The sequence below is a fragment of the Chelon labrosus genome (genome assembly GCF_963514085.1).
Source record: "Chelon labrosus genome assembly, chromosome: 7".
In the NCBI taxonomy this organism is placed as follows: domain Eukaryota; kingdom Metazoa; phylum Chordata; class Actinopteri; order Mugiliformes; family Mugilidae; genus Chelon; species Chelon labrosus.
The window spans coordinates 10,164,099-10,180,477 of record NC_140343.1 but is presented as its reverse complement, the minus strand read 5'-3'; the positions used below and the strand labels follow the sequence as shown (position 1 = coordinate 10,180,477).

Genomic DNA, 16,379 nt, shown 5'->3' with positions numbered 1-16,379 from the left:
TATATTGCACATATTAACTGCGATGAATGATGTCGTAAACGTAGAGTTTTCCCTCCCTGCACATAGTTAATATCATAAATAGACTCTAATTAAGTGAAGACATATCACATATCAGACTACATATCAGACACTGACCCCTCCGCAGCAGCCGCAGCAGTCGCCACACAGAGCTCCCAGCAGGCCGTTCACCACCTGCACAGCGCACAGCACTATCTGGATTAAACCCATGACCAGCAGCACGGAGAACAGAGACAGATGCCAGGACACCACGTCATGCGGCTCCTTGCACGTGTCCCAGGAAGTGCTGTTGGACAGGTAGTCTCTGGGAGGGGAGGGTGAGAAATTAGACAGTAAATTTAAATGTGTAAAGACTTTCATTGCAGGTAAATTAATGTGGTGTTACAGTGAACAACGGTGAAGGTTGCACATTTAATGAAGGATTGGTTGACCCACAAAATTCTCCACTTTTTGCATTTTAGGATTGTCATTACATTGGTGGCATTGCTCATAATATAAAACATCGAATGTGTGTTTTAATCCTGAATGTACGTCTGTCTCACCCATCTGCGAAGGGATACTCCCAGATTTTCTCTGTGCCGTTAGTGCCAGTCACACACAGAGGTCCTGTGTTGATGGCCACAGCAGAAACGATAACTGAGTAACCGGCCCCTAAAAGGCCGACAGCTGCAAACAGTATAGAACTCAGCATCTGCAGAGAGAGACACAAAGAAAGAACAGCCGCTCATATCGGAAATCAATATATTCAACAATCTCGCTTTAAAAACCCCAAGTAGCGACAACAGTGTAGTTATTCTCTCTGTGTGTAGAGACCAGACTCAGGGTCATGAACACAGAGCAACACAGACGCTATTTGTCAGACTTTTGTTTGCCGATTCTTCGCTCACACACTTACACATTTCTGAAGTATTGATCAGTATGTGCCAGGACAATGGCAGCCCTGTGTCGGAGATCAGATTCTTATTAATTTGTGTTGTGGGTTTGCCATGTTTTCATGGTGCCGTTTTATTTCCCATTAGGTAAGTTTCTACAGTTAACAGGTGAAATGTAGTAGTGGACGTTGTCAGTACAGAGCAGCTCCAAGCCGTAATGCTTCATTCGTACTTTCTCATTCATGTATTTCATTTGTTAGATTTGGGGTTTTCAAAAAGTTTTCCCAAAAAAGAGACAAGAATATAGACAGAAAAGTTCAATTTTCTACAGAATTAAGGCTGTACCAATCAAGATAATATAATACAGAGATCTGGTCTGGAGCAATACAAACACACTTCAACTCAAAGTTGTGTTTAAATGTTTATACTGCAAATTATATTTTGATTTCTGATTTCCATACAGATTTTAAAAGTTCATTTTTTAGATATATATTGAAAAATAATGAGGTACTTTTTATGAGGTACTACCTCTTATGCCTTGAATGTTAGTTGCAACTCCTGTGCCTTTTTTTAAAGTGAGAGTCAGAGCAGAAACATCTGCTAAAAAGGCCTGCATAGAAGGCTCAGTTTCAATTGTTAATCCATTCACAATCTTTCCCAAAATCTGAACTTCAGTTTGTGTCGTTTTATTTTGGGACCCATTTCACTCCTTCCCATCCTGTTCCGCTTAATCGGGAGCCGCGCCCGACTGTTTGAAAGCCACTGCTGTAAATAATAATTTCATTATGGTGAGAAGTTGGGACAGTAAAACACGGCCTCACCGCAAATCTCCTCCCACAGCTTTCGTTGCCGCAGCAACCGCAGCAGTCATTGTTCTTCAGGCCCAGGAAGACCAGAGCTGGGAAGATCATCTGCCGCCCAAAACACACACACACACACAAGAAAACGGTTGAGCAGATTATCATTTTCTTCATTTACTGCGTGCAGGAGGTCATTAAGATATAAAGTTTAATAACAACTTCCTATTAACTCCACCAGAACTCTCTTCCCTATTTCTGCAAATAGGCTGTCATAATTATTTAATAATGCTACAAATCATAAAAAGTATGACTTTTAACTAAATATAATATTAAATAATAATATAACAAATAAAAATTGTGTTGGTGACAGTTTTCAGCAAACTTTGACCAGAGTGCTGTACAAACAGAGTTGCAAAAGAACAAACTGAACTATCAGTATTTTCAGTCATTTATTCATCTTCTGTAACCGCTTGTCCTGTGAAGGGTCACGGGGGACTACCAGTATTTTAAGCTATCAATCTTAAAATGCTAAACTTTTTTTTTTTTTTTTTTTTTTTCAAACACATACATGTAAGGATATACATTTAGGATGAGGGATTTGCTTTTTCCACAAAATGATGTGAATGATGTGTAAATATAAACTGTATATTTTTAGGATTTTGGACAACAACCAAACCAAGAGCCAAACAGCAGGCACTTTTTACAGCTCTCTCATGTTTTACAGCTCAATGAATGAAAATGGATTATGAAAAAGTAATGAAAATAATTGTCAGTTGAAGTTTTCAGTGGATTTTATGCAAAACGGAATTTAAACCACACTCACCAGAACTCCTGATCCCAGAATGCCTCCAAAGTACCAGACCTGCTCTGTGATGTGTTCGCTTTCCACGATCGTCCCGCTGGGGAAGAAGAGCAAAATGTTGCAGAGTACACAAACTATCGCCAGCGGTATCAGACTGATGCCCAGACATTTGGCAAAGCTGCCCGAACACATCTTGACACTGATGCTTCAGCTGCCTCCCACAGTGACGACGCTTGAGGTTAGTTTCTTGTGAGTCTTAAAACTCTCCACTCAGGCTGGTCTTTTGCTTGAATTATCTGAGAGGTATTATGAAGTTTAAAGTTGAGTTGATCAAGTCCAGCCTTTGTCCACCTCAAGTCAGTCAGGTGATGAGGAACAACAGTCCCGACAGTGGGATGAGGTTAATGTTTTATCTCCAGATGATGTGGTCTGCTTCACCTGTCCTGTGTCTGATGATCAGCGATGCTTCATTTGAACCTTTATAGTCACTCCCACTCCCACCTCCCACCTATCTCTCTGTGTGATGTCATTGCTTCACTTCTAAATCAGCCAGCTACAATATGGCATGATCCTTCTCTCTCTCTCTCTCTCTCTCTCTCTCTCTCACACACACACACACAATGTGCAAACACACAGAGAGCCATTAATATTGGATTACATACCTGTGTGTGCACACATACACAGCACTGAAGGCACAGTGGTCACAGTGGTTAATGTTCTACCATGTGGTTTGTGTACGTGGAGACAGAAAATGGAGTGACAGACATTTGGTCGATACAGGAGAGCCCTCATGGTTGCACCCAGCCGCAGGATCACTGATTAACGAGGCAGACATCTTCATTAGTTAAACTTGTTCAATTTACGGTTTATCTCTGGATGCATCCTCGTACGTAATATTTTGGGGGTTGCTCTTGGGTGACAGATGTCATAAATATGTTTGTTTTGCATTTATCGCTACAGAACTGTAAGAACTGCCCAGAAGAGTGACAAATTCATTATCATGACATGCCCTCCCTGGTAATTGATAACCACAGGATATTACTAATAAAGTTAAACCATTAGCAATGCCTGTCTTTAACTGATTCTAGTTGTAAAAATAATAAATAAAATCATTTATTTTGAAACGTTTACTATTCCATTATATCCCACAACCAGCATTAATCTGTGTGAACTATTATTCAACGATCTTTATCCTTATCTTTGGAATCCATCCTAACCTATGAGGTCATTTCTAAAGCCTCAATAACGACTCATAAAGAGGAGTGTCGTATTTAATGTATTTGATTATTTCTACGTTGTTTGATACCATTATGGCTTTATTATTGTCACATGGCAAGTACATCACCCCATCTTGATGGTTCTCTTAAATTACGTGGGGTTAAGATAAAACAGCCCGCAGCATTGATATCTAAGTTATCAGTAAGTTATCTTAAAAAAAAAAACACCTTCACCTTCTAACACAGTTGTCAGAGCCTCCTTTTACATGAATAATGTTGGAATAGAAGTCTTCAGTCTTTAAACTGACTTAAAAAAAATGAAATATAACATGTACAATGTATAATAGATGAAAGAATAGAAAAAGCTACTAAATGGACTTTGGGATGAGACATTTTTGCTGTTTCCTTGACTTAGACTTAGACTTAGATAAACTTTATTGATCCACAAGGGAAATTGCTTGGTTACAGTAGCTTAGTTGTACATAAAAAACACACTCTTAAGAACCTCAGGTAAAAAGAAAAGATTAAATTAAATTAAATAGAAATAAAAAATAAGTAGAATAAAATCTAGTAAGATAAAATAGAAATAGTATAAGCCAAAATGCACAAATTATCATATTAGCATATGAACAAATGTACAAGAAACCATTTCATTTAGCATTAAACTCGTCAAAACTATGTTTGTATTTTCTACTGATAGAAGAATCATTTCAGGTGTGATTATTTTCCTCATAAACAACCAAATTACATTTCCTGCAGCCGATTCTTCAGTCTGATCGATGTGTTCGGCAATCTGCTTTTCTCTTCCTGATTGAGACCAACTCAATCGATAACAGAGTAATCGATGAGAAGTTTCAAAGTCCAGTACGGTTCAATTTTGTCCCGTGATTTTACCCCATTTCTGCCCGTAGTCTGGTAATTAAGGCGGGATGGGTACCGACTTGACTTTCTGTTCTCGTCGGTCTCCCGTGGTGTGTTTACACGGCTGCGTGGCGACCAGCCAGCCGTTAGCTTCCAGTATAGGACTGGGTGAGTGGAAAACAGTTGCCATGGTGAAATGACTTTCTTTCAACGTCCAGTTCAGTCCAGTCATAGCTAACTGCTAACTAGCAAACCAGCTAAACAACTGCTAACTCGAGTAGAAACACTGAACATTAAAAAGTGAAATATATATATATATATATTAAGCTAGATAAAATAACTGTGTGACTAAGATATTTTAGCAAATTCTTCATAGCCTCTTGGTAATCTATAGTGTGTCATCTTAATGGATATCAATCAACTTCTTATCAACAGGTGTGGCTTAGTGCCTACCTGTAATCAGAGGTGTCCTCAGATTTGCCTCATTGTATTCCTCACTTAGCCCCTTCCCACCATTTAATGCCACGAATTCAACCACCAAAAACACAGTTATATACTGTACATACATTTACAGAATTGTATAAAGATTGAAGAAGCAAGAAACAACCCAAAACCAAAAAGTAAATTCTAACAACTGTGGATATCAAAAAAATGACACACCTGTAGTATTTGTAGTACACTGCAAAGGGACGGTGAGTGCAAACATCATGGTCCAACAACATTTTCTTTAAGGAAGTAAATAAATGAATGCCAGTATTGTGTTTTATATTTCCATGTTTGTGAGATAATATCTTTCAGCTGAAATATTCTTTGGTAATATGCTTTTAGGGCAAAAATGCCAAAGCATCATAATAAGTAATTTCCATCAGTCAGTCGTGGTTATATGTTCGAGTACAGATGTCCTGAAGCGTGGGGGCAATGCTGCAGATGCTGCGGTTGCCGTAGCTGCAGCTCTGGCAGTAACAGAACCGTGTAGCACCGGCCCCGGTGGCGACGCCTTCTGCCTGTTCTACAACGGAAACACTGGAGAGATCAGAGGGATTAATGGCAGGTGGAGATTCTTTTGTTGCTTTTGTTCTTGCTGCTTTAATACAGAGCACGAAGCAGACTCTCTCTCTCTCTCTCTTTTTGCGTCTTCAGTGGCCGTTCACCCCGAGCCCAGAGTCTGGACTTCCTGGAAGGACGTGGTTTCACTGCAGAGACCCCTCCGCCAGTGTTTGATGCTTTGAACGTTACAGTACCAGGGGCCCCTGCATGCTGGTGTGATACCATACAGCTTTTTGGAAGTCACAAGGTTTGCCTGTGTGTGTTTGTGTTGTCTATGTGTATTGATTTGTATGTGTTTTATGCAACAGTCAAGTAGCCAAAAGCCCATCTAGCGTAATCATTTACACGATATAAACACTTCCGTGTAAACACTGCAAAAGTAACCACACTGACATGCGCCACCAACACACGTAAACCTAGGACACTTGACTCAGAATCCGGGACAAATGAGTAAATGTGGACTGAAAAACTCATTTGTGTAAGTGGATATTTCCTTTATTTGGTTAACGTTAACTTAGCCATCTAAGGTAGAGTTTTTGCAGGTCTCAGGAAAAGTGGATCAGTAGGCTCAAACTTATCTAGCCTGTGAAGGTTCTCGTTAATTCAGGTCATGGTATATCCAGAAAGGGTTCAAAAAAGGTTCTGAACTGAAGAAGCTACTCGGATGAGTGGTAAAACGTCTTCTCAAAAAACTCTACAAGTCCAGTCTTTTTTTTTTTTTTGTTTTAACCCTTTTTGGATTTAAATTATCTAAGTGACACTGGACTGGAAGTTCATCCTCTGTCGTAGGCGAAGTAGTGGGGCTGCTTGTGCATGGGGGATGAAAATTTAATTTAACAAGATAAATTTCAATTAAGTTTTGTAAAACAAATAGAACACTCTCTGGTGATTACTTCCATAAGGAAAGAAAGGTAAAAGGATTAAACAGTAAATTTCAAACATGGGCAGCTTAATGAAATGCTCTTCCAGGCCAAATGTGGTCCCACTGCCTTTAGTTTCCTAAAATAATTATGTAGGTGTTACAAGTGAGAACTTTACTCTCAAAAATACCCCTAATGCTTCCCATCCTCGTGTATTTGGTTTGAAAGTATCATTAATAAACTAAAAATGAAAAAAAAAACGTACCCTAACAATTAATTTCCTCAAAAAATGCAACCAGATACTATGCTAGTGATATATAAGTGACAAAAATCCTCTTCAGTTATTTAATGGCAGCAGAGTATATCGCTGAAAAGTGAAAAATAAAAGTAAATAATATTTCATCTTTCATTCACAGATTACTAAGAAAGAAATAAATACTCTTTGAAAAACCTTGGTAGGAAATTACAAATCAGTCAAGAATGAGTAATCCTTCCTGCTCAGTGATGTTTCCTGCAGTAAGCATGTGTTTCCTCTGCTTGTTTCTGTAGCTGTCTTTGCAGGAGGTCCTGAGTGGGGCAGTGGAACTTGCAGAGGTGGGATTTCCTGTTGCTGAGGTAACAGCCCACCACTGGGCGAACTGGGTTTCTACTCTGAGAGATGCGGGGAAGGAACTGGGTAGGGACTTGCTGATTGACGGTCAAGCGCCCAAATGTGGACAAGTATTCAAAAACACTGCCCTGGCTCGAACCCTGAAGGTAAATCCTTGAAACTGAAATGGAAAAAAAAACAACAATGCACACATGTTCGCAGGTCATGTGAGGAGCAGTGGGACATTTTTTTCTGAACTCCTGTTATTCAGAAAGAAGGAAATGAGACAATGTAGAACGTCAGAGAAACCAGTTCATAAACTTGACATAGTCTTCTAGAAGGACAGACCTAGGATGAACCCAGGGGCAGTTAACCCTGAGTCAGCTCTTGTGTAGAATATAATATGGAAGGAAAACAAAGAAAACAGAAGGAGATAGGAATATAGTTTTGCAGGGGTAAGCAAAGTATTGAGGGAACTGTGGAAATGTGCAATTGAAAGCAGATTTAAAAAGAGAAGATTGGTAGGAAAAAACATGATGGTATAAGGTCTTGTGATACTATTTATAAAGATAGAGCAAACTTTAATCTAGAATCAGAAGTCAAACAGAGGCCAGGCTGTTAGGCTTATAAACAGCGATTATGTTGCAGGTGTGATTATGTAACTGCCATAAAATATGGTCATCACCTGCATCCAGATGAATTCAAGCTCTAACGCGTTGTCAGAGCCTCCTTTTAAGCCTGACGCCTACATTTTGAAACTAACAGAAATTCATATATTAGTGGAACAACTACTGATATATGCTTTTCTGTAATGTCTTTTTATAAATAAAATTGGACTTGAAAAGTATGGAAGCTGTTTTGACAAGAATCATGCCCAAAAATGGAACTGAAGAGAATTCAGTTTCCTGTGCTTCATATGACTCTGTGGCCTTGATTGTTGGTGTACTTCTGTGTGGGTAATGTAATATTTATAAAACCGCACTGATTACTGTAAGTGAGAATTCAATAGAACTATGTCTGACCTCACTGCGTTTGTATGTGTGGGTTTTTCTTTCTTAGTTTGACCACTGAGGTATGCGCTGATTGATGCCAAACTGTATCATAACATCAAACAGTCAGTCATTAGTAATGTAATAATGCAGGAAAGCAGCCAAGTACGCCCATGACAGCCCTCTACACTCACTAACACACACATATACTCACTTTCCTGACGCAGTAGGAACAATAGCCGTGAGTTCAGCCTTGATGGGTGGTTTTCACGACATCATAATGGTCATTCCTCTGCGATGACGGTGGGCCACTTCCTCATGGACATTCACACACGCCCTCTAATTCATTCGAGTGGTGGTCACCCCTTTGAAACACCGGACTCTTGTAGCATTACATCATGCTGGCCATCGTATTTTAACGCTTTTGTGCTTTGTGCCGTGCAAAACGGACAGACAGAATTCAAAGAGATAAGCTCTCTTAATTGGTTGATTGATTTAATTTAACGCTGATTTAACTGTTGTATCGACAGGAGCTTGGTGAGCGTGGCAAACCAGCTTTCTACCAGGGCAGAGTGGCCCAAGCTATTGTTGACGTCATCGGTCAGAATGGAGGAGTTATGACCTTGGATGACCTCAGCAGCCATGACAGCGAGGTCATTATCCCCCTAAGCACGGAGTACAAGGTCCGCAACCAGGGATGCTTATTATATCTGTACTCTAAGGTCACCAGAGTGAATGACCTTGTTGTGTGTTCAGGGTGTGCGTCTGTGGGAGCTTCCTCCAAACAGTCAGGGACTGGCTGCCCTGCTGCTCCTCAACATCCTGGAGAACTTTCCCCAACTCAAAGGTAACCACAGGGACAACTGGGAGTTAGCTGCATAAAGGTTTCTTGCTGGAAAGTGTCATACAGCAAATAAGGTTTCTGGAAAACTTGATCAAATCAGTTTTGAGTTAGCAGCAATAAAGGCAGAAGTACCCAGATAGTAACTCAACCCAGATTACAGAATCACATTTCCGCTTTTCTACCTCTGAAATCTTTGCTAAGGGAATATATCTTAGTTTGTGCTGCATGCTGGACGTGGATTTGTCCAATTATGGTCTCACAACAATGATCATTCAGTCACAGTCCTCATTATTGTTTCAGCTTTGCCCACGGTAGTTGACTTGCTCAGTGAAAACTATGAGAGCCTGGAAATGTTGACTCAGGATACCAGCTCTCACCTGACTCATTACTCATTGATCACATGAGACATGAATCATGTGTGAGCCACCTCTGACCAAGAAGATATCTAGAGTCCTGAGGGTGCTAAAACATTCTCAGTGGAAAAAGTTGTTCGATCCACTGATATCTGTTAGGGCGATGTCTGCCTCATAACATTACCACACTGTTGTTGCATAATCCAAAGCAAATAAAGAGGTTCACAAATCAATAAAAACATTCAGAGACAAAAAAATCCTTTCATATCATCAGATTACTGTTTGGTAAATGTTGCACTAACGATGCCCGATCATAGAAATTTTACATTATGTTCTCCATTTTGGATCACATTTCTATTTTACCCTCTTTTATTGATTTGGTTTGATTTATTCAAGCAGCGTATGTATGATCACAGTTTGCGATAAGGTGAAGAGTTGGTTTTAAGAATGCGGCTCTTGTACAGCGGCAGTTTGATGTGTTATTCTGTCTTTGGCTAGTGTAACACGAGAGTGATTCAGCTAATGAAAAGTTAAAGACCCACTTGGTTCCTGGTTGATCGTTTAAATGAAGAACTAATAATAACTACTGGGTACATAGTAGGTAGATAAAAAAGAACTTCACACAAGAGGTTTCTTTTCAACGTATTGATTATTTCCACTGAAGCAACAAGAGTATTCTGAGTGTGTTAGACTCTGGCGAGAAGCGACACCATGGAGAGGAGTCCCAGACTAAGATAGGAAATAGGGGTAACAACAGTTTGAAATGCTGCTAGTGGTGGAGCAGATAGGCTGATTGAGTCTTTGGTTTGGGCACACTGGACAACTTGAATGTGATAGAGATTTGGTAGAGAGAGGAAGGGGAACTGCACGACAGCTTGTCTAAAAGACAGAGTGACAGGCGATAATTAGATGAGAGTAGTGTAGTAGTTCAAATTTACAACAAAAAACATGATTTTGAAAGCATGGGAAGTGATGAAGTGAGTGGAGCAGCAGAAATAGCCCAAATTTACCGTGAACAGATTATTAAACTTTCACCTAAGCTTCAAAGATAAATCCCACTGTCGAATAATTAGAGTCAGAAACTCAGATCAGATCTGGGGAAAAAACAGGCAAATACTGTTTATTTACCCGTTTTATTTATCATGTTGCTCATACATATGTATTTATATTGTATAAGTGTTATCACAAGCTGATGTGCAGTAATCTATCTCTCTCTCTCTCTCTCTCCTGCTCTGTGTGTGCGTTTGTGTATCTATAGGCCATAACAGCACTGACTATATCCATGTATTGGTGGAGGCTGTGCGTTTGGCATTAACAGATGCCCAACGTTACCTTGGCGACCCAGACCATGTGACCGTCCCTGTGGAAACCTTACTGGACAAGAGCTACAGCCACGAGCGAGCGCAGCACATCAGCATGGACAGGTGTGTGTGTGTGTGTGTGTGTGTCTGTTCGTACCAGTGTGTACCAGCCATTCTCTGTTGACTTTAGATAGGACTGGAGACCTTTACTTCCCCCAACCTTAACGCTCATCCCTTCATGTCTCATCCCTCACATATGCAGGGTGTGTGTGCGTATGTTTTGGCAGCAATGTGTATTTGCTGGTCCCTATTGCAGACTTTGAACTTCAGGTCCTTATCAGTTATAAGACAAATAGACAAACAGACTATAAAAGTATAAAACAACATAATAATCCGTTAACACGTATTCATGCGCGTATGCAAACCTATTCTGTCTTATTAACTCCTGCTGAGTTGGATGTTATGTCACTGCACTGGGCATCACACAGAAATGCATGCATCAAATATACCCCTTTCATTCATTCCTTTTCACAAAAATCAATCAGTAGTAATGATTTGATCAAAACTGAGAATTGGATCCTAATATCTGTTTTGTAGCCTCTTCATAATAAACCAGGTGAAAGCAGGGAGTTACAGATCCCGTTCATTGCTCTGCAAAAGTCTTGTTATTGTGAATTAAATGGAAACTGACATAAAACACTCACCCTTAGTTTGATATTTCTGGTGATATTTGTTGCATAAGATTTGAAGTTTGGGATAATATTTACTTTTCTGTTTTCCTCCCAAGAGAACCTCCTCCTCTGTCTCCCTTCAGTATTTGTGTTTTTATTAATTGTTTGTGTGAATCTGCAGGGCCATGGAGCGAGTGGAGCCTGGCCCGATGACGGGAAGTGACACAGTCTATTTCTGTGTGATTGACAGCCAGGGAAACGCATGTTCCTTTGTCAACAGCACTTATATGGGGTTTGGGACTGGGCTGGTCCCTAAGGACTGTGGATTCTCACTGCAGGTCTGATGGCTCGCAGTTGTCAAACTTTACGTCTTATTTATTGAAAGTCTAAAGTGTGCTTGTAAATCTTAGAAATTTTTGATTATTCATGGTTTTCAAAATGTCTTCCAAACATTTAGTGGACAGAAATAGTAATTGGTTTTCTCAGCTTGTTTCTACATGATGTACAGGAATAATAAAGCTGTATTAGTAACTATAAATAAATGCTCAGGGCATTCACAGAGGGAAAGTCCAGTGACACAGCAGCGGTATTGTGTGAATATTTTACAACAACTTGAGACCAATCTATCTTATATAAATAAAGTTATACAAAAACTGATCATTTTAATATTTCATTATCCTGTTTTGCATGATAATCTTACAAGCAGGAGTGGATGGTGTTTTGTTTATGTGGTTATCAAGCTGTCAATATATCACTGTAGTTACATAATTAATAATGAACTTTATTTTTGTCTCCCTCATAGAACCGTGGCGCCAATTTTTCTCTGCGTCGCGACCACATTAACTGCGTGGCAGGGGGGAAGCGGCCATATCACACCATCATACCTGCGCTCCTCACTGACTCTGCACGCGACGGGCAAAAAACGCGACTCCTCGCTGCGCTTGGAGTGATGGGGGCTTTTATGCAACCGCAAGGTCACATCCAGGTATGTGGTCATCGGGAGTGACAGACCTGGGGAGGAGGGCGGGCTCATTTTGTTCACATACGTAAGCAGCTACAACGACTTGAACTCTCAGCCTTGATTTTCTTTAACGAGCTAATAACAGATCACTCTTGTGTTAAGGTGTTGCTGAACATGATGGAGTTTGGGATGAATCCTCAACAAGCTCTGGATGCGCCGAGGGTCTACGTGCATTATGACCACAAAAGTATGCCTGACATCCCTAACACACACACACATAACAGCTAAACAAATTTTAGCATAATTGTGTGAGTTTACTAATACTAATGACATTTGTTTTATTATAATACATTGTATTTTTAATATAAAATAGCTTGGATTTGGATCAGTAACCACTGTAAATATATTGCACTATTTATATATCTATTAATTCAACAAAATCAATACATTTGTTATAGTTTTGTCATTTTCACTGAGTGTGTTGACATACATGTGATTTGTATTTGCTTACAATAGCTTTATGTAATTGTGACTTCAGCAGTCTAGGCATGAGTTTTATCTCTAGATTTTGATTACAGTGTGATGTTAAGCATCTTAGTAGATAACATTTACAGCTGACGCATTGATAAGCATCAAATAACCTCTTGTATTAAGATAAAATTCATAATTAAAAACCAAAGTACATATTTATGTGGCCATAAATGTCAACGAAGACTTAAAAAAAAAAAAAAAAAACGGCACAAGTTCTTTTAGAGAATAAAACGTATTCTGTTCGGTCATATGTCTTCGTAGCTGATCAGTGGCTGGTTAATTTGGAGGAGGGGATCGAACTGGAGGTCGCAGAGGAACTCGGAAGACGAGGCCATAAAGTCAACTGGCCAGTCGCAGGTAGGTTGAGTTAGAGTTCACATTCAGCTATTTTAAGGACACTACAGCATTCATTACAGTGTTTTTCTTTACATGTGAATTATGTCATGGCTTCAGAGAATAGACCATTCTCTCATTCATTTATAAAACACAAACAGAAAACTGAGATAAACGAGAAAAAGCCCTTTGCAGCCTGATGTGCATGATGTCCCGGAAACTGTCACTTTTCTAAGAAATTTTTTCATCAGTAATAGCCATGTCAAAAGTTAATGTGTTACATAAGTTGTTATATTAATGTACGGTATATTAACAGCTGTGAGTTAATCAATAAATGAGCGGCATTATATCAGAGTTTACCAGAGTTTACAACATCAATAAAAATGTTCACTTCCTATTGGAAACAGGATGTTTGTTTGTGTTCCTCTTCCCTCTCCTGGGTGAGCTGCTTTCTGTGTGTAACTCCTCTACGCTGCTTTTTATCCCCATCTCACCAGCTAGTCATATTTATTCATCCTCTAAGACCAAGACACCTTGTGGTACACAATACCACTTAGCGTAGAAGACCTCACATGGTAATCTCTTTCTCCAGTTTCCCTTCCACACAGTGATGCGGTTGGTTGGTGTAGTCAAGGAGACATAAAATAGCTCCCACATGAAACTGCTCACAGCAACAAGGTCCCTGCATTTTCTTGAATAACTGGATCATGACTTCTCAAAAGACAGCTTTCTGTTGAGTTTTTGCTTTTTTTTTAGCTCTACAATCTGAGTCATCAGTTCCATTATATTCAAGAGACAGTAGAAATCTTTATTGTTGATATCTCCAAAACTCTGCAAAGCCATCTAGATTGATAAATGGTGCTACAGATCAGAAAAAGAAAGAATTAAAATGCTTTCTTTAGTCACATGGAAATTGTTCCTCCTGCATTTGACCCATTCAAATAACAATCAAGGCAGTAAACACTATTAGAGCTGCTCATTATGACACTCGCGGTTTCATGTTTTGATAATCTTTAACCAATAATTGGGATGTTTTCTTTTGCAGTCTATAACAGCAGATAGGGGATGTGTACACTGGATTTATTTTCCTATTTATCTTGTCATTCACACACGCAGGCCACCAGAGGTCTCAGTTTGGGCGTGGACAGATCATCACTGTCGGGGACTGGTGGAATCCGACTGCCACTCAAGCGGACGGTTCATCCAGGGTGCTGTGGGCGGGATCAGACCCCAGAGCAGACGGATGCGCTCAGGGATACTAGATGAACTTTCTTACCTTTTATCTCCTCCTCACTGAACGTAATGATCAGATTAATTAATTTGAAACCTATTTTTAAAAGACATTTCTATCAATGAAATGTAGAGCTCAGGGTCGATTGTGGTATTTTGTAATGTCAGTAGTTTTTCTGTCGCATTATGATTAGACCAAATGATTTTAATGTTGGTTAATATTTGACAAGTCAGGGTTTATTGCCTATTTAAGGCCCTGTGTTTTAACAGCTACTTCGAACCATCATGAAGTGCCTTGTTTGATCATGTTCAAACATGTTCCTGTTGCAGTTAATACATACATGTATTTATGGTATGTAATCTGGGAACAAACAGCAGACCAGGAACAGTTCATTAGTTCCATATGAAGTAAAATATGCTAACTGTACTGATATTTTGTAGAAAAAATTATATGAATGGAACTGTAGGTACTACAGTCTAATTTAAGCCAATTCATGGTTTGTTTGCTGGTAAAGCCGGACCAACAAATACCAAAGATCCTTCCTCCACTCTGTGTTGGTTGACATAATTATCAGTTACTCTGTAATTAGCCGCTGCTGATTCAGTGACATAATAGTCATAATGAGTGACATTCTCAGGGTGACATTTTACTAAAATTACTTTAGAAAGTGTAATAATATAAAATGAATCAGCAAGAATTTGCCAAATTTAAAAGTATCGTTGTTGCTGTTACTGAATTAATGCTTAATTTATTCGCATTTATTTCATGCATGTTTTCAAATGCCACATCAATTTAGAAGTGCACACGTTTTAAAAGTTTTTTAAATTCTCTGTTCTGATCCGTAGATCTGTATCTATGGACACATGCATGTGAACACTACTCAATCTTGTTGAACAGCAAGTTTTTGTGATGTAAAAAAAAAAAAGTGAAAAAATTATAAATGATTTCAGAAATGTTGTACCCCTAATTTTAAAAAGTACAGCTTATGCAATACTATTGCAAAGTAAAGTTACACATTAGTGAATTGCTGGCAGTTCTCGGGTGATTGTGTAATAGTTCAAAGTAATGTGTGTGTTTTCTTTTACATGTTGTGTTTGTATTTTTTTGACAGCAGGGCATAGTGGAGTTAACATGAGAGCTATTTGTCTCAGAAAGAGTATGCATAGATACTCAGGACCCAGTGAGTCCACGTTTTGCTACAGTACTGTAATACACACACCAGTGAGCCACAACATTATGACCACTGACAGTATGTGTGAATAACATTGACCATCTTGTGACAATACAATGTTCTGCTGGGAAACTTTTGGACCTGCCATTCATGTGAATGTTTCTTAGACATGTAGCACCCACCTAGATCAGACCAGGCACCCCCACCCCATAGCAATGACACTCCTTGATGGCAGCAGCCATCCCCAGCAGGATGCAGCCTGACACAGGCACACACACAAAAACAGTTTAGGGTACAACTAAAAAAAAACATGAAAAACTACACAAGGTGTTGACCTGGCCTCCAAATTCACTACATCCCAAACTGATCCAATATCTGTGGGATGCACTGGACCAAGCCTGACTCACAGAGGCCCCTCCCCTCAACCCGTAGGACCCAAAGGCCCCCCACTAACAACATCCTGTTCCCAGACACCACAGGACACCCTCAGAAGGCCCATGTCCGTTCTCTGATGAGACACAACTGTTTTGGAGGCACAAGGGAGACCTACACAATATTAGGAAGTTGGTCATAATGTTATGCCTGATCGGTGTAAATTACATGATGTTTGTTATATGAGAGACTGATAAAGGATAAAATGGACCAGCATTTAACATTTGCATTGGAGAAGTTATCCAATTAAGTTTAACAGATAACACTGTTTTAAGTCATGCAGCATTTGCACAGCATGTTTTGTGTCAGCTAATTTGTGGGGAGCTCTAACTTTTAGTAAATTTCTAGCTGTCAGGAGACGCCCTGCCTCCCCTCAGTGCACCACACAAATAGACATAAATACAGAGGACGCCACACTAGATAATATATATCACATTAACTTGTGTGAAACAATATGAGTGAGTTTCTTAACAGCTTGCAAGGCACTTGTACTCTG

General features: G+C 39.5%; 2 protein-coding genes across 2 annotated transcripts; one reads left to right on the top strand and one right to left on the bottom strand.

Annotated features, from left to right (window-relative positions):
- Positions 1-17: 17 nt before the first annotated feature.
- tm4sf4 (transmembrane 4 L six family member 4) lies at positions 18-2,684 on the bottom strand (the record flags this gene model as incomplete). The annotated part of the gene is made up of 4 exons (XM_084549064.1): positions 18-322; positions 561-709; positions 1,712-1,801; positions 2,514-2,684. The coding sequence occupies 4 exons, from the start codon at positions 2,682-2,684 to the stop codon at positions 124-126; spliced, it is 609 nt and encodes a 202-aa protein (XP_084405190.1). The 3' UTR covers positions 18-123.
- Positions 2,685-4,432: 1,748 nt separating this feature from the next.
- LOC311491053 (glutathione hydrolase-like YwrD proenzyme) lies at positions 4,433-15,441 on the top strand. The gene is made up of 12 exons (XM_084548899.1): positions 4,433-4,738; positions 5,468-5,621; positions 5,711-5,864; positions 7,027-7,233; positions 8,586-8,738; positions 8,812-8,902; positions 10,511-10,676; positions 11,406-11,562; positions 12,027-12,209; positions 12,348-12,432; positions 12,978-13,073; positions 14,166-15,441. The coding sequence occupies exons 1-12, from the start codon at positions 4,639-4,641 to the stop codon at positions 14,309-14,311; spliced, it is 1,692 nt and encodes a 563-aa protein (XP_084405025.1). The 5' UTR covers positions 4,433-4,638; the 3' UTR covers positions 14,312-15,441.
- The last annotated feature ends 938 nt before the right edge of the window (positions 15,442-16,379 follow it).